This window comes from Sceloporus occidentalis, unplaced genomic scaffold (genome assembly GCF_023333645.1).
Source record: "Sceloporus occidentalis isolate IW3139 unplaced genomic scaffold, rSceOcc1.0.p SCAF_2, whole genome shotgun sequence".
NCBI classification, from domain to species: Eukaryota; Metazoa; Chordata; class Lepidosauria; order Squamata; family Phrynosomatidae; genus Sceloporus; species Sceloporus occidentalis.
The window spans coordinates 271,481,690-271,500,591 of record NW_028316982.1 but is presented as its reverse complement, the minus strand read 5'-3'; the positions used below and the strand labels follow the sequence as shown (position 1 = coordinate 271,500,591).

General features: G+C 41.3%; 1 protein-coding gene across 5 annotated transcripts in view; it reads right to left on the bottom strand.

Moving 5' to 3' along the window:
- LOC149320187 (glucose 1,6-bisphosphate synthase-like) overlaps window positions 1-18,686 on the bottom strand; it is a 58,621-nt gene extending 39,935 nt beyond the window's left edge. For 2 of the 5 annotated variants that reach the window (XM_089513090.1, XM_089513094.1), the window contains exons 1-2: window positions 16,347-16,434; window positions 15,112-15,291 (exon numbers count right to left, since the gene is read on the bottom strand). In XM_089513090.1, the coding sequence (XP_089369216.1) occupies window positions 15,112-15,222 (111 nt within the window). In that variant the 5' untranslated portion in view covers window positions 15,223-15,291; window positions 16,347-16,434. Of the gene's footprint in view, window positions 1-15,111; window positions 15,292-16,346; window positions 16,443-18,674 lie in introns of those variants that run through there. The other 3 variants (XM_089513093.1, XM_089513091.1, XM_089513092.1) reach the window with 3 other exon arrangements.
- Between the last annotated feature and the right edge of the window lie 216 nt (window positions 18,687-18,902).

Sequence of the window (18,902 nt, the reverse complement as noted above, 5' to 3'; positions counted from 1 at the left end):
ATTTTTGCTTCCCTCACCCCTTTGTCCGCTGTGGTCTTTCAATAAGAGATAAGGATTATTTTTATTTTTTATTTTAATGGTTTACAGGCGCTTAATCTCTTCAGCGCTTTAAACACCTGAAGTCCCGGCTGCTCAAGGCTTCCCCCGGTGGATTGCAACCTCCCCTCTGTGTGGGGAGAGCCTATTTCTAACGGAGGAGAGGCAGGGAAGGGATGGCTCCTCGCGAGGAGACATCTGATCTCGCCCAGGCAGGGAAGGGCTCTAACCAATGGGGGGGGGGGGGATAGAGCCTTTCTCTCTCCCTTTCTCAAATGGAATCTGCCTTCTCCTCCAACCCTGGAAAGAGAATCTTTGGGAAGAGTGCTCCCTCCCTGCTTTTCCAGCAGCCTCCTTCATTGATCTCTGGGCTCTCTGAAGGGATTCTCCCATAGTTCCTCTGGAAAGAGCTTCGCTTTGCCAGAAGCCTCTCCCATTGATCTCTGGGCTCTCTGAAGGGATTCTCCCTGGCTGTCTTGGGAGACATGAAGAGGGGATGCTGTCATGCAAAACCTATCCCATAGTTCCTCTGGAAAGAGCTTGGGTTTCCTAAATTCGCTTTCCTAAATTCGCTAAATTCACAAACAGTCAATGAAATGGAAACGATGCCAAAAGATAAATCGCTTCCAAATATTCCGGATTAACGCTACGTCATTCTGACGTACTATTGATTGACAGCTCCAAATAAGGTATGGAGGAGAAGAACCGCTTTATTTAAACACCGATTTCATGCCAAGTAGGAACGCTTGCAGGTAAAAACTTCGATTTAAATAACCAGATGGGAACGATGAACAAAGCGATTCGGATAGCGGGATAAGAACAGTGTTATTTTGAATCGATTTTATTAAAACCGTTTTATCTTAAATCGTTTCAAATCTTAAGTGAGAACAACCCCTAAGAGGATGATGAGAGGCCCTGGAGGCCAGGGTTCAAATCCCCACTTGGCCATGAAAAACTTCTGAGTGACCTTGGGGAAGTCACTCTCTCTCAGCCTCAGAGGGAGGCAAAGGAAAAATTGCTCTGCAAAAATCTTCCCAAGAATACACATAGGGTCACCATAAGTCAGAAATGACTTGAAGGCACACATGAAGAAGATATGCTGTGCACAATTCAATGTGATATTTAGTTGCACTCCAGTTCCTTGTTGCTGTCTGTATCTCTTCTTTACTGAAAATATTGTATGAACAAACAATAAAACAGGATCGATCGTTCACAAGAGCAAACAACCGTCATGCTCACAGAACGATGCATATTTGTACGCGTTAAAGTGATTTTAACTGTCACTGTCACTTTGCTGGTCTCAAACAAGTATATAAGTAAAGCGCATTTATTTTATGACACAAAATATGTATCATATAGTTCTGAACAGTATTTGGTACGGTTAGGATCACCCCCGAGCCATTTTTGAGAGCTTTGAGACCCCATGAAATGTGATTTCGAAATGGGGATTTTTTTGCCAAAATCCCTCCCACACACCTTCTAGGGATACAGGAGCAGTTTCTCTGTATTTTTCCCCAAGGGGGGCCTATTGTACAGCAGAAAGTCAACCAGAAGTGCACTATGACTTTTGGCTGACCTTCTGCTTCAAAAAAGGTCCCTCAGACCTATTATGGTTGAATAAGGCCAAATATTTAACACTAAATGCCCACACACATTCTGGAGGGCAATTGGGGGAAACCTTGATTTTTAAAATATTTGATTTTATTTTATTGCAAAGGGTTAAATAGGGTGGCACATCTTACCAAGGTCTCCCCAAGGGGCATACAAGGCCATAAACACTCCCTAAGAAAATAATAATAGTAAAAAATCCGAGATGAAGGCATAGCAGTGGGGTATGGTCCTCCAAATGCCCCAAAATCCCTGGCAGTTGCCCACCCTGCCAGAGAATAAAACACTCCACAGAGCTAATAACCCACAGAATGTTCACTTAAATTAGATAATGTTCTATTGTTTATGACTGCTCAGTTTGGATAGATTCAAATTTCAGTCATTAGATCTTTCCAACATGCCTCTGCCTTGTTTTCATACAAGTGTCCTAAGGGCACACATATGAGTGCACCTATGCAGCAATTCATTCCAGTCATAAATGCAAGATAGAACCTGTTCTGAGAGAAGAAGAAGAAATCCAAGATGACTTCTGAAAGCCTTGCATGCGTAACACTTTTTGTTCTGCAGGTTGTCTTTGAATTGAGTATGTAATCGCAGGCTGTAATCTTTTCAAGGTACACATGGTTTCTTTGTTTTTTAATTGCTTTTCAGCTTCAGCCAGAACTTGGAGCTGGCTGGCTGGCTGACAGTGCAGAATGAGCTGAAGAGCAATTTGTACAACATCATAAAATGAACTAATTTTGATTATATATAGATGTCAAACAACACACAGGTATAGTGCAGTCTGTTGCAGATCTCAAGCTGCTCCTCCATAAGTGCAGAGAGTAAACCAAACTCCTCAGCAGAGGTTTAAAAAAGGCAATGGAATCCAAGGTCCGGAGGGTGACTGAGCAACAGTGACATTTACCACAAAGAGGTCAGCCAGCTCCCAGGTCCAGCGGCTGCCAGGCACCAAGCAGCTTGCGAAACCTGAAAGTGGCAGATCTCAGAAAGTAAGTCACAAGTGCACAATATTCAGGTAAATTCAGGCTCTAGTTCAAGCAGTTCATGAGATGTCAGAGAAAAATCCTGACTCCAAGAGACCTGCAGGGAAAATTTGGAAGCGGAAGGATTCATTTCCTCTTGTGAACAAGGCACAGAAACAGGGCTATGGGCCTGAATAGCTGCAGCACACTGGAAGAGTCTAGAAATTATTTGCACACCCTTCTCATCATCTCCAGCCAGGTTTCTCACAACACAAGATACTCTCACATTCACACCTGGACCAGACAACACAGCCACCTTCACATTCTGTGAAACCAAAGGCGTTTTGCTTAACCCTGCTAAGGCACATTCCAATCCAAACACTCCAGCACAGTGATTTATAGACAACAAAGGTACTCATGGTTATATATGTATTTTGTGTAATGATTTTGTTTTAACTATGTTGTAGCCCGCCTCGAGACGTGAGGAGAGACGGGTAAAAATTAAAATGATGATGATGATGATGATGAGAGCCAAAGCTCTAAAAGAGGTTAATGGCATTTGAAAACTTAAAGGAAAGCTACATTAAAATCATTAATAGATGGTACTACATTCAAACAAGATAGGATATACAAACTAGGAAAAAATAAGTGCTGGAAGTGCCATAAAGAAGGTTCTCTTTACCACATATAGATGTGGTGGCCATGCACCAAAATCAAGAAATATTGGTTTAAAATCCACATAACAATGCAGAAAGTATTTAAAATACAATATGCTCTAGTTCCTGAGCTGTATTTGCTCAATATGACCTCCACTCTACATAAAGAAGATTAAGGCAAGTATTGGAGATCTGTAATTTATTCAGTTACTGTGGCAAGACTGTTAATAGCAAAAAAATGGCAAGCAAAATATCCTCCATTGATAGAAGAGTGGTTGCAAAAAAGCGGGGGGGGGGGGGGATTCTTTAAACATGGCGATCATCTCACCTCTTAACCATCCCCAGCTTTCCTAAGTCACTCCTCATAGGGCTTCAGGGTTTTCAGACCCTTCAGCATTTTAGTCACCCTCCTGGGGTGATGGTTTTAAGTTACAGGAAGGTAGATTTTGCTTGAAGGTTTGAAGAAATTTCTTGATGATGAGAGTGGCTCAGCAATGAAAGCAATTGCCTGGAGAAGTGGTGGGGTCTCCTTCTCTGGGCATTTTCCAAAAGAGGCTGGACAGCTCCCTGCTGGAGCTCCTGCACTGACAGCCCTTAGGGTCCCTTCCAACCCTGTTGTTCTATTATTCTGTACTGTAAAAAGTCATAGGGAACTGTAAGCAACAAATTGCAAGGCAGATGGATGATTCATGAGCCTCAGGAAATTAACCTTGGCTGAACTCTACTATTATCTAGGAATTCTTGCAGCTTTCATCACCACAAGCCTCACAAAACAAAGTCTTACATCACCAACAAGAGTCCTACTTTACAGCTTGATAGGCAAGTTAATTTAGATGCCTGCAAGCAAAACCAATTTCATCTCTAATCTGTCTTTGAAACACAGAGATGATAGTAGGAAGAAGAAAGTTTATTTAAAAAGGATATTAAGGGGACAGGAGACAAGAGATTGTTTTTTCTCTAAAGATAGTATTCAAGAACAGAAAGGAAGTGGTCTTTTTGAAAAATGCCTTTTTGCAAGAAGGAATCATGTGTTCAACCCCTGACTAGGAGGTTAACATTTCTCTTAATTTTCTCTACCTTTAAAAAAAACAGTTTTAAAAACAACCAGCAATGTTTTGGAATAAGAAAGATAATGTGCAAGCCTATATTAATTTCCCTTATGCAAAGGAATCTTGTAGCACCTTAAGATCCTTTAGTTTCAGATGCTCTTTGAGGTGCTCTTGCAGTCTTTTATTTTATAGGAAGAACATAAGATGAGGCCTGCTGGATCTGACCAAAGGTCCATTTCAGAGTGGGGAAAGCATAGACTTCATGTGGCCCCCAGAGCTCTTTTTGCTTTGGGGGCTGTGCTCCCACCCACACATCATATTCCCTGGAGAATATGTTGGCCAAAGCTAACAAAATGAATTTCAGGGACACGACCAGCATTTTAAATTGTGCCCAGAAGGGAACCTGTAGCCAGTAAACTTGTTTTAACAAGGGAGTTATATGTTACCTATAACTGGCCCCAGTCAGTATTCTGGTTTCTGAGCTGCTGCAGCTTCTGAATAGTTTCCAAAGACAGCCCTATGTAGAGTGAATTACTGTAGTCCAAATGGGATGTATTTATATTTAAACTTTGTAAATGCCTCTGTTAGGAGCCAGCATAGCATAGTGGTTTGAGTGTTGGACTGCAACTCTGGAAGCCAGGGTTCAATTTCCGTCTCGGCCATGAAACCTGCTGGAAGACCTTGAGTAAGTCACATGCTCTCAGGGGATGGCAATGGCAAACCAAGAAAACCCCATGATACGGTCACCATAACTCAGAAACGACTTGAAGGCACATAGCAACAACAACAATTACTGCCCTGTTCACTAAGAAGTAAGGATAATAGGAAACAGAGCTGTATTTTTCCATAACTTGGAAAGTTTCCACAGTAGGCGCAGCACCATAAACCTGAGCTTGAAGCTAATCACCATTCTGCAAGACAACAAGAAATCATAAAGAAGGATTATGCTGTTAGCATCTAGTCTCAGGGGACAATCCTGACAAGATTCATTTTGTTGTGTCCTAAAATCTCTAACCGACAGCCAGCGTGGCTCAGTGACTGGAGAGATGGACTATGATTCTGGAGACCAGGGTTTAACTCCCCGCTCAGCCATAAAACCGGCTGGGTGACCTTCGGCAAGTCACATCATCTCAGCCTCAGGGGAAGGCAATGACAAACCTCCTCTGAACAAATCTTCAGGGTTTTCTTGGCAAGATTTTCCAGTTTAGGGCCTTAGGGTCACTCTAAGTCAAAAACAACTTGAAGGCACACAACCAGGAATGGAGAGCAGTGGTGACTTTGAGGTTACTCCTTGTCCTACGCTGGAGCAAGGTATTTTTTCTTAATGTTACTCCTACTCCTGTAATAACCTGTTACTCCGCTACTCCGTACTCGACTCCCCAGCCCTGCATAAAACAACAAAGAGTAACAAAAATATTTTGGTACTCCTTATTCTTACTCCTACTCCTGTAAAAACCTCTTACTCCTTAACTCCTTACTCCTAGCCCTGCATACAACAACAACAAAATCTTAAGCTAGTGCTGCAACAAGAACTTCTTTGCACTTGGAAAGATAACCCCAAATTCCACACTGGACTAGCATAATTATTTTCATTTGCCTTAGACATCATTGCCTAATTGTTCAGAAATCTATCAGCCAAAGAATTCAATGTACTGTAAATAGCCTCCTCTTCCAAATGGTTCATTAAATACAACAAAAGCCTTCCCAAGCATAAACATTTCCCATACACCCCACTCATTACCCTCTGCAGTAAATATCTATCTTAGTTCTCTTAATGCAAATAACTGATTTACTAAATGAATAATGAACTACTCCCATCGCTAGCTCTGGAATAGTATAAATTAATATTGTTATTGCAAACAGCAGGCTCCAAACTCACAGCCCACGGGAACCAGGGCAGTGGCATGAAAAGATTAAAGCCCCAATTCTGCCATGGTTTTGATCCGGTTTAGGAGGATTGGACCTTTAGTTAAAAGAAATATACCAGCCGCTCGACAGACAAAAACAAGAATAATTAACATCACATCTACTTTGACCCTGAAAGTCAGTGGTTCCAAGTATCAGGTCAGCTTAGTCTGTGGCACAAACCCTATAAATAATGCTGCTGTCACAACTGGTTGAGAACGCTTTCCATCTCCAGTTTTCTTTGGGTTTTTCGGGGTTTGTGGACATGTTCTGGAAAAATATATTCCTAACGTTTCACCTGCATCTGTGGCTGGCATCTTCAGAGGGTGGTAGCATGGAAGCATGTGGGGTATATGGCCACCAACCTCTTAAGATGCCAGCCACAGATGCATGCGAAACGTCAGGAATATATTCTTCCAGAACACGGCCACATAGCCAAAAAACTATGGATGCCGGAAGTGAAAGCCTTCACCTTCACACTTTCCATCTCTAGATCTGGTTCTAGGTTTTCAAACACTGCCAAAAAGTGCCAAGGAAGAGATGGGTAATGCTATTCCATTAATTGATGTCTACCCTGTATAACCATTACCAGCTCATCTGCCAAAAAAAACCCCTGAATATCTGAGAAGACTTGCATTTTGCTTGAACTCAGCCGGGAATGGTAAATGGCCTTATTATTTTATTCACTTATATCCAGTCATTCTACCAATAATTCAGGGTGACCAGACATCCTCATTTTCCAGAACATGCCCCACATTTTAAACTTATATCAAGGAGGAATTTCAAAATGTCCTCCATTTTTAGTGTTATTATTTATTTATTTATATAGTGTTTACACAGCGCTGTACATACAGACAATAAAATCGATAAAAATAAAACCTGCCAATGGTGTACATTCTACAAAATACATATAAAGCAATAGATAGTAAAATAAGATAGAATTAGATAAAATAAGGAGGCAACAGACTGAGAACATCAAAGATCAAATAAAATAAAATATCAGATAACAATTAGTCACAATGCCTGGGAATGCTTCCCTAAACAATATAGTCTTCAACTCAGTTTTGAAACTGGTTAAAAAAGTGATGAAAATCCATTCAAATCAAGTGTTTTTAGGTTTTATTTCATAATGTCCTACATTTTATGCTGCCTTGTCCTCCTCGAGGAACAACATTTGGCCACCCTGCAACAAGGAGACCCAAGGTGGCATTCCCTTGGCATACCACCAATATCCAAGCACATAATTTTACCAACTTGAATACCAAAATAAATACAGTCTCTTCAGTACATTTAAAGATGGATAGAAAAATGCAGGCTGCAGTTTTTTAAAAAATCAGCTGAACAAAATCCTGAAACAGCTTCTGGTCCACTTTCAGTTTCATATTTTTTCATATTGGGGGATGTGGGAGCGAGAAAGCCAAGACAGAAAAGTGAAACAGCTTCCAAAAATAGTTGTCTTGAAATGGGGGTACGGGGAGCAGAGTTTTCTGTGGGCTGCAATAAAACATCTTGGGAGGAGCATGGCTGCATTGCAAGCCACATTTTGCCCACAGCAAAGTAAATTCTTTTATGTTGGCCTATACAGTAAGCCCTCCGTAACCACAGATTGTTAATGCACAGGTTCAACCATCCACGGCTTGAAAATATTTTAAAAAATGTAACTTCCAAAAGGTAAGCCTTAATTTTGCCATTTTACATAAGGGACACCATTTAAGTACGCCACTGTCTTTAATGGGACTTGAGCATCCAGAGATTTGGGTATCCATGGAGGGTACTGGAACAAAGGCCAGCAGATAACAAGGACCCACTGTACACTTCAAAAAAGAAACTTTTCCATTTAAGCCAATGTAAGCAGCATCTAAAGTGCGGGGGGAGGCTGTTCTGGATTCACCCATTCAGGTCATCTCAAGGAGACTGTATTGAACAAGTTTTCTTTCATGTTTTTCCTTTGAAGAAAAAAACAAAACTAACCTTCTGCCTAAGATTGCAGAAGAACAGAAGAACTATAAATGCACCTATTACAGCAAAAGAAATTTTTGATGTCATTAACAAAACTGGTTCAGGGAAGACGCCAGGACCAGATGGTTTACTAGCGATGTATTACAAGTATTTTCAAGAGGAACTTCTGATGGCATTACAACTGTTAGGTGGAAAGAATCTAATATACCTTTGATACCTAAAGAAGATAAGGACTTGACTGGGACAAAAGTTTACAGACCAATATCGTTGCTGAACAATGACAATAAGTTTACGATGCTTTTGGCTGACAGATTAAAAACCATTCTTCATTCTTTATTCACAAAGACCAATGTGGACTTTTACCTAAAGACAACTGAGAGACAATATTAGGGGTGTACTGAACATATAAGAACGTTTAGAAAGAAATAGTGAGAAGGTCACATTGAATTTTCTAAATGCTGAGAAGGTCTTTGATCATTTAAACGGGAGTTTTCTTATTAGAGTGATGGAAGAGATGTATTTGGAGACAACTTAATGACATGCACACCTCGGCAATTATGTAAGATGTGCTTTATTCAGAGTACGAACAAGAGCCAACCCTTAGTGATGCCAGAAAATGCCATTAAGGGTTTCCTCACAAGAAGCTTTTTATAAAACTGGCAAAGAAAAGTGTCGAAGGTACAGTACCAAGATATGTCAGAGAACTTCCAAAGAAAATGCAACATAAAATCAATAGAGGGAAGGTTATGGATTCCAACCGTTATCTTACTTACAATGGTTTGAAAGATTTAAACTAGATAAAAATAATTATGGCTGTGAATTGATTAAGTCTGAATTCAAAAGGCAATTATGTACAAATGATGAACGGTTAACTGGTAAGATATATAAACAAGTTTGTCTTCTGGTGCTCCGGAGAACAGGACCTGGAGCAATGGATGCAAGCTATAGGAAAAGAGATTCTACTTAAACATTAGGAGGAAGGTCCTGAAGGCAAGAGCTGTTCGAAAGTGGAAGACGCTGCCTGAAAGTGTGGTGGAGTCTCCTTCTTTGGAGGTGTTTAAACAGAGTTTGGATGGCCATCTCTCAGTGCTTGGATTGTGTCTTCCTGCATGACAGAATGGACAGTCCTTGGAGTCTCTTCCTATTCTATGATTCTATGATAAGCTGTTATTAAGGTTTGAGATGGAAGACTATGATCTGCTAGAAATTTCATATATAATCTACAAGTGGAAGAACAGGGAAGTATGGGGACAAAAGGTTTTAAATTTATCCTGTGTTATAATGTTAAGGATTTGTTTTATAAAATGATGTATTTTGGTACATGACACAGAGAAACTGTCTTAAGACATATAAAGGATCATTGAACTGGAAATGCAATAAATAGGAAGGGTTGTTCTATAATGTATGGACGTGTGAGAAAGCCAAAAAATATTGGCCACCGATACATAGTAAGATGTAAAAAAAATATTAAAAGATTAATATTCACCTTTTTTTCTTTTGGGAATGATGGTTGAACAACTAGAAAAAAGCCATGGAAGAATACTACAATATATGGTAACAGCTACAAGACTATGATATGCTCAGAACCGAAAGAACAATTCAGCAACGACTAAAAAAAAGACTGGCTGTTAAAACTCAATGATTTGGCTGGAATGAACAAAAATAACTATTTTGAGTAAAGACAACTGTTTAACAAGATTTTTGAAAGATTGGAAACCACTAATTGACTTTTTGGGGGAAATAATGGCAATTTGCTGATTGCTGGTTTTGTTAATTAACGTGAGATACTGATTTACATGAAGTGTAACTTCTAGATAAGACAGAGAGGATGAGTTTAAGGGTCAAAATATATGTACAGAAAAGATAATTGGAAGTTATCTTTTGTTTTTCTGTCTTGTTAGTTGTAATTTTTGTTATACATTTAGGTGTGTGGAGGAAAATTGTTTGTGTGTGTAGAATTGGAAAGATACAGCTGAGTTAGTCTGTCGAATCAGTACATATAGAGATCGTGTATACATTCTATTTTGTGTGAAGTTTTTGTAGTTTGTAGTTTGCCTTTGTTACATGTGATAGTTAACTTTTATCTTATATAGATTTGAATCAGTGAAAATGATAAGCAAAAATACTCACCCAGAATAGTTTTCCTCATCAAACACCATTAGGCTGCATATAACACTAACCTGTGACCAGAATCCTATTACCAAAAATCATGGTTAAAGCAAACAACAACAGGTGTCCTCCAAGCCACAGGGATCAAGCTGAACCACAGGAACTGAAGCATCACAACAGGGGTCTGTTTCCATCATTGGCTCCTAAACTAGGAGCATGCAGAGGGCCCTTCATCATCATCATCATCATCATTTTTATTTATATCCCGCCTCTCCCTATGGATCTCCCACTCCCAGGCCCCTCCGCAGGAGACTGCTTGTTCCCAGCTTTATGTTCATCTCCTTGACGTCAAACATCCCATGAGGCAGACGCATTCCACATACTTTTCCCAGTATGTTAGGAACAGCAGAAAACAAAACCAGTCAGAAAGTACTAAGACAGAGGCTGAGCTGACTCTAGATTATATTTCAAAGTCTGTCAGTAAACAAAAGAAAGCAATAGTGGACCAGCAGCCAGATGCAATCAAACAGTCCTGCAAAAATAGCATCAAAATAGATGGTTTAGAAGAATCATTTCCTCTGTAGGTCTCTAAGTAAAGTGTACATTTGCTTCTTTTACTGCAACTACCGGTATGTATGCACACAGGTCAGGCGCCATTTTGCCATCCAACTGTCTGCACCAGCATGGTTCGACGTGCCAAAAGTGACATGACATCACTTCCAGCGGCCATGTTAGCTCATTTTGGAGGGGCTTCCTAAATTTATTTTGTGTTTTGTGAGGTCTAGGGGATCTTAAGAGAGTCAGAGCAAGCAAACCACTGTGGTGTGGACTGTTTCTGGGCAAAAATCTGGGGGCTTTGGGGAGCTTTAGGAGCTGCACTTGGGGGCCGCTATACTCTGTCCAGCCTTGATCTAGTACAGCAAGACGACATACAATACAACAAGCTTTCCCTATTGAAAAAAAGTCATCTATACACAACGTAAGAGTACAGATTTGCAAGGTGGAAGGGTCCAGAGGTGAGCAGTGAGCAGATGAGCCCCTCCAGCAGCAGAAAGGGTGTCAACAGGTGGGGAAAGGTATCTTCCCCGGAGGCTCTGAGATGCGCCAGGAGAAAGCCTCCGGAATCCATGTACCACCAGCAGTTCCTCCTAACAGCAGTAGGCCTTAAGAGGATGGAAGGTTTACTTTTCAAAATTCAGCAGAAAGGAGGAGGAAAAATACACTCTCCACTGCCTGTCGTGGCCAACATAAGCCAGCAGTATTTATAGAGTGACGTAATGCAAAGCTTCCTTCCTCCACCACCGCCACAACTACTCCCCCCATGAATACATCAGGCCCAAAAGTGTGAGAAATGCGAGAGCGCTTTCATGAGTCCACATCCCTAATTACAAAGCATTTCAGATTAAAATTGTGGTGAGGATTGATCTAGCCATTTCTAACCTCTATTAAAAGTCACGAGAAATTCAGAACACGGAGCACTGGAAACGGCCTTCTGTGGAGCAAAGGAAACCGGCTTCTGCTAGGTCAGTCTGTCCACTAGCTCAATAGTGACCAACCTGATAGCCCCATCTGAGTCTCTCTCAGCCAGAGACTGCAGCTGGACATTGCTGCATGCAAAGCATGTACTCTGAACTAGTGCTCCTCCCAGCGCTACCCAGAGCATCTCATATGCTGTCAATATTTTTTTCATTTCCTCTCCTCATCTGTACAATTGGCAGCATGCATTATTAATCATCCACTATTATTCCACCCTGGAGGCAGCTGCTGCCTAAAATGGCTCATGAGCCAATATGCAGCATCAGCAAACTCCACCGATAATGCAGCAATGATGCACACTCATGCTCAGAATCAAGAGCAGCCGAACATGGGTATGACTGCTTCTGATTTTACATCTGAAGGCTCAGGTTTCTCTTTGCAAGACGCAGCTTTAACAAATGAAACATTAGAGAACCATGTAGCATGCCATCTACAACTCCAACCAATATTCACATCCAGAAAGAACAGAATGTCAACACTAATGCACAGCAAGACTTAATGCTGTTCTTCAACAGCATGCAAGAACATTTCTTTGCATCCCGAAGATGTTCCATTTGGAGAAGCAGCTCTTAGTTCAACAATGCACAGAATTCCTATTAGTGAAACTACCTCTGCAAAACATGGTATTCCATTATGCAGTCAGCCCTCTGTCTCCACAGATTCAAGCATCCATGTCTTGAAAATACTGATATATATATATATATATATATATATATATATATATTTTCCAAATAGCAAAGCTTGATTTTGCCATTTGATATGAGACACCATTTTACTATCCACTGCATTTAATGGGATTTGGGTACCTACAGGGGGTCTTGGAACCAAACCCAAGCAGATACCAAGGGCCCATTGCAATGTGTGTTCATTTGTAATGTGCAATGTGTGTATGTGTGCCTTCAAGCATTTCCAACTTATGATGACCCTAAGGTAAGCCCATCATGGGGTTTTCTTGACATCATTTCTTCAGAGGTTGTTTGCCATTGTTGTCCCTGCTTTTAAAAGAGGTATCAAGACATGGCAACTCATCAGGCCTCTCTATCATTAGCAAACTATTTAGGCAATAAAGAAATTTCATATTAAAATTATGAACCACTATCTTCAGGGTTTATCTGAAAGGAGAAATTGTCCTCTGTCCTTCAGAGCCCATCTGCCAGGTGCTACATTTTCTTCTAATGCTTGCTTCCTCATTTCATTTTTATGCTAAAAATAGCGAGTGCTTTGGACAGCCTCCCATTGACAGGTAATTCCATAAAAATAACTCCAGACCATTCCCAAATCACAGAACATCTTCTTTCAGACACCTCTGGCACTGGTCTATTTCACAGGGCTCTCTCTCCAAAGACTCCCACTGACATCATCCACCAAGGAGTGGCAGACTGCAAAGAAAAGACGTGAAGAGAACCAGATCCAAGGTTTGTGGCTAAAACACACTCACACAACTGATTAAAAATGGACAAAAACAAAACCACTGCCAAAATTTAAAAAGGGCAGTGTTTTTAAAGAGTCAATAAACTGGACTCCGGAGTTCTTTACTTTTTCCAAAAATGAGCAGCACCAAAGCTTAAGGCAAAACAGCTTTCCCAGGAAGGTTGCTGAAGTTTAATCTTGGCCTTCCACTGCTCAGCAAAGGCAACAGAAACCCAAAACCAGAGCACTGTCCCTTATTGACAATAATGCATTTTAAGGGGAAAATGCAAAACATCCAGCACCGCAGAGACATTTCCTGACTGCAAGCCGCTACTATACCATCATCATCGATGAGATGAGTCACTGTCCTACACAGCATCAATGTTTATGAAGCATACCAGCATATCAGAGCATGGTGTTGAAACAAGGAGCAGTTTCTCTTTGGGAGAAAGAAGAGGGCCAGGTAACCATTTTTTCTCCAAAGCCACAGAAAATGCCCACCTTGCCAACTGTCCAGCTTCACACACTGACCCTTATATTTAAAAAGAATGTGAGGGTACCAGGACAGTAACTGGAACCTGTCACAATACCAGTGGAGACATGCTAATGGAAATGGTAGGAAAAACACATACAGACACAAGCAATGTATTGCACATGAAAAAATAATATTCAGAGACTCACTCTAGGCATGATCTTTTTTACTTCCCTCAGGTATCCTGCCAAAAAACTCACCCACCCTACAAAGGAGAAGAAATATATACGTATGTGTGTGTATATGTGGTATGGTGGTTTGAGTGTTGACTAAGACCCTGGGAGGCCAGGGTTCAAATGCCCACTCAGCAATGGAAACCCCCTCAGCAAGTCCCACTCTCGCAGCCTCAAAGGAAGTTGATACCCTCAACATTTTGGTGGTTCCTCCATTTTTTTCTTGCTAAAGGTGTGGGTGTCTTCAGCTTGGCACCACAGACATGACAACCTGAGAGTTGGTGCTGCCAAAATGTGCCAAATGAGGAGGAAGGGGATGGCAAAGGCAACTCCCCTCTAAACAAATCTTGCCAAGAAAACCCGTAGGGTAGTTGTTAGTCAGAAAAGACTTGAAGGCACACAACAACAACAAATATACATATAAATAAACACACACGCACACACAGTAGACCCTCTGTATCCAAAGATTCCTTATCCACAGATTCAACCATTCACAGCTTTAAAATATTCAATAAATAAATTCCAAAGAGCAAGCCTTCATTTTGCCATTTTATACAGCATTTTACAAGAGCCTCATTGTATTTAATGGGACTTAAGCATCTATGGATTTCAGTATCCACAGGGGGTCCTGGAACCAAACCCCAGCAGATACTAAGGGTCCATTTTTTATTATTATTATTATTATTATTATTATTATTATTGCCTCAGTGTATATAATGGGACTTGAGCAGCCACAGATTTTGATATTCACAGGAGTCTTGGAACCAAACCTTAATGGATACCAAGAGCCCACTGTCTGTGTGTGTATAGTGTATACACACAAAAATACATATATATACTGTATAATGTGGTGCTGTAAAAAAAACTCTCTCCAATAAAGATTCCAGGCATGGTTTTTGGGAACACAGGCACACACCCTGCAGAGCAACCCATGAGACAAGCTCCTGTCTCCTATTACTGGTCCTGGCAGGCAAGGCAAGTGACTGCGAGCGAAATGTATAGCGTGGCTTCCCTCTTACAGCTCCTCTTCCCTGATGCTGCAGGCGTGAGGCAGACAGAGATAACAGATATGATGAAAAGGTGGAGGCACTTAGTTAAGAGATGAGGCCAAGGAGGAGGGTGGGTGCCATTGACGGTCCCCTTCCTGGGGGCGACACTGCTCTTATCACCCACCTTGTCCCAGGTGAGCCACTGCCAGACCGCCTTGTCCAGCTGGGAGTCCCCGGTGCTGTGGGTGATGATCAGGTTGGAGTTGACGTCCCCGACGTCTCGGCGGTCCCCCATGTTCCTTCTTCCCAAAGGTGTGGAGGGTGGTCTTCCCCTTGGCGCAGCCAACAGGACAACCTGACACTGCTGGAAAAGGTGCAAGAGGAGAAGGAGAAGTGGAGGAGGTTCACCAGCGTGTGCAAGGGCTCACCACAGTCCCACCCACACACCCCTGTTCTGGTGTGGATCGGTCACGCCTTCCTTGCACACCAGCAGCAGCACCACTTTGCAGACCAGAGCATGAAGAAGGTGGAGAAATGGGAGCGGTGGGGTTTTTTGGGGGGAGTGAGAGGAGGGGCTCTCCCAAATTTGAGGGAGGGGCCTATTCCTAACCTGTCAATCTTCCTTCTGCCCCCCCTCTTCCCAATTGTAGCTGTGAGGCGAAAAGGGGGGGAGGGAGGGAGGGAAGAAGCCAAAAATTGGGGATCTTAAATTTGGGGGGGGGGGGACAAAGGTCTGGGCTACCTATACATACATACAAATCTCTATATTTATCTGTATGTATGTGTGTGTGTGTGTGTGTGTATATATATATATATGTATTCCCTGATATGAGACACACACACACATCCACACAAATAGATAATAGATACCTAGATAGATAGCCTCTTATACCAGTATCCTCACAAAACAGACACACAACCACACAAGTGCATATAGATATCTATAGACATAGACAGCTACCCTTCACATCAGTTTCCTCACAGAACACACACACAACTATACAAATAGATATAAATATTAGAAAAATAGAGATCCCTTTATATCAGTACCCTCACAAAACACACACACGCAACCCCACAAACAGATATAGGTATCTAGATAAATATCCCCTTGTATCAGTATCCTCACAAAACACACACACACAACTGTACAAAGAGATATAGATATGTAGACAGATATCCCTGTGTCAGTATAATCAGAAAACAAATACACACAATCACACAAATATACAGATATCTATATAGATAGCTATCCCCTTATATCAGCATCCTCACAAAATACACATACACAACAGTTCAAATAGATATTTAAACAGACATCCCTTTATATCAGTATCTTCACAAAACACACACACACAACCCCGCAAAGGACACACACAGGCGTTCTCCTTATTCCTCTTCCCTCTCAGGCCCACTCACACTCCCCAAATTCCCTCTCAAAGGATCCACGCCGACGGAGCAGCATAGACCCACCTCCTTCCCGCGCGGGCCTCTGCGCCCGACTGAGGGCAGACAGTCAACAACCAGCCCCTGAAGGGGAGGAGAGGAAGGGGAGCCACGCCCACCGCCCGCGGAGGGACACGCCCACTCCAGCGCCCTCGGCGGCCGTCGGCACGCGCCAGACGCTAGACCCCGCCCACCCCAGCTGAAATACTGTACATATATATAAACCCCGCCCACCCACACACCCCGCCTCCCGGAGTTTTGGCTGCGCGCGCAACCTCCTCCCTCTCTTTCAGGGAGACTCAGGAACATGCCGCGGAGGCCTCTGGGAAATGTAGTTATTTTTCGGGTTTTTCCTCTACTGTGCAGGGTTTGGTCCGGACTCTATTTCCCGACATGCCCTCAAAGCACTTGCTATACAGTACTTTTGGATGGAAGGAAGAAAAGCCCTGCTTGTTTGCAAAAAGAAGAAGGGAAAGCTGGTGTTTGGGTGTATTGTAGTTTGTTTCTTAGTCCTTGCAGGGATAGGTTTTTGTGGGACAAGAAAAGCAGCCTGGTTGTAATAACAACAACAACAACAACAACAACAATAATACTATAATAATAATCTTATTATTATTTTATTATACGTATTACTATAATAAAAAAGAAAAGAAACAAGGATATAAAAAGAAAACAAGGGGTCAGCTATGAGTGAAAATAATAACAACAATAATACAGTAATGGTAAATTTAATTATTATTATTATTATAATGATATACATTAATAAAAGAAAAAAGAAAACAAGGGGTTAGCTATAAGTGCAAATAATAATAATAAAAATAATACTATAATAATAATAATGTAATAATAATAATATAAAAAGAAAACAAGGGGTCAGCTATGAGTGCAAATAATAATAATTTTATAATAATAATAATAATAATAATATTAAAAATAAAACAAGGGGTCAGCTGTGAGGCAAATCATGCAGTTAAAAAAACCCACAAGAACAGAATGCCTTTCTTCTTTTAATATAATATGATGATTAATTCTTTTATTGTACCTGTTTTGCTGTTAGTTGCTATGCATTTTTCATGGTTATTTTTATTGTTGTTGTGAATTGCTATGTATTTTTGCTGTTTATTCTTATTGTGATTTGTTATGTTATTTTTATTGTTACTATTATTTGCTATGTATTTTCTTTACTGTTGTAACCCGTCTGGATTCTTCATGATTGGGCAGGCTATCAATAAATCGTTATTATTATATTATTATTATTGTTTTATTATTATTATTATTATTATTATTATTATTTCTTACCCGCCTCTCCCCATGCCTCGATTATATTCTATTATATTATAGCATATTATAACATATTATATTATATATCAGTTATATTTGGAGCTTGATTTTATATATGAACATCCACAAAATATTTGCACATGAATGTGTGTGTGTGTGTAATATTTATTTATTTATTATTCTTACAGAGATTATATATATATATATATATATATATATTCAAAGAGTACATCTATACTGAAGAATTGTTTTTGCAGTTTGGCCCCACTTTAATCCATGCATCTGTTAAAAAAGCAACCATGGCATAGATCAGATGAGACTGCCCCATATTGTGCAATGTGAACATGAATTTACATCTAATGAGAGCTGCTTTGGACAGCTTTCCAATGTATTCATAGAATCCTAGAGTCGGGTATTCCTGCATGGCAGAAGGGAGTTGGACTAGATGGCCTTCGGGGTCCCTTCCAACTCTAGGATCCCAGCTATTCCTGCATGGCAGAAAAGGGTTGGACTAGTTGGCATAGCAGAAGGAGGTTGGATTGGATGGCCTTTGGGGCCTTTTATGACTCTAGGGTCGTATGTGTTCCTGCAAAAAGAGGTTGGACTGGATGGCCCTTGGGGTCTCTTCCAACTCTAGGATTCAATGTATTCCTGCATGGCAGAAGAAGGCGGTAAGACTGGGTGGCCCTTGGGGTCTCTTCCAACTCTAGGATTCTGTGTATTCCTTCATGACAGAAGAAGGCAGTTAGACTGGATGGCCCTTGGAGTTATCTTCCAATTCTATGTATTCCTGCATGGCAGAAGGGGATCGGACTGGATAACCCTTGGGGTTCTTTTCCAACTTCTAGGGTTGTATGATTATAAGGAGGAGCCCTTGCCAACCCTGAAAAGGAATGCATGTGGTGGAACATACAGAGGAAGGAACTAGCAAAAGCACCTCTTCCTTGCCTGAGAAAACCCTGTGAAACGAATGAGGCTACCAAAAGTCCCCAGGTGACTCAAAGGCACATAGACACTCACAGCTGGCTTCCCTGCCAGAGCATCCTTTGGCCTCCCTTATCAAGACTTCTTCTGTTGCCATGGTGACCATGAGCCCTGCAGGGAGATGGGATCATCTGGGCAAGGAAGGCCCATTGCAGGGGGAGAATAGGGGGAGGCCATTGCAGGTTGCGCGCAAGCCTCGGAAGTGGGTTTATGCCTTGCTCTGGTTGCTCAGAAGCAGAGGCGCATAAACACAAAGGCTGGCTG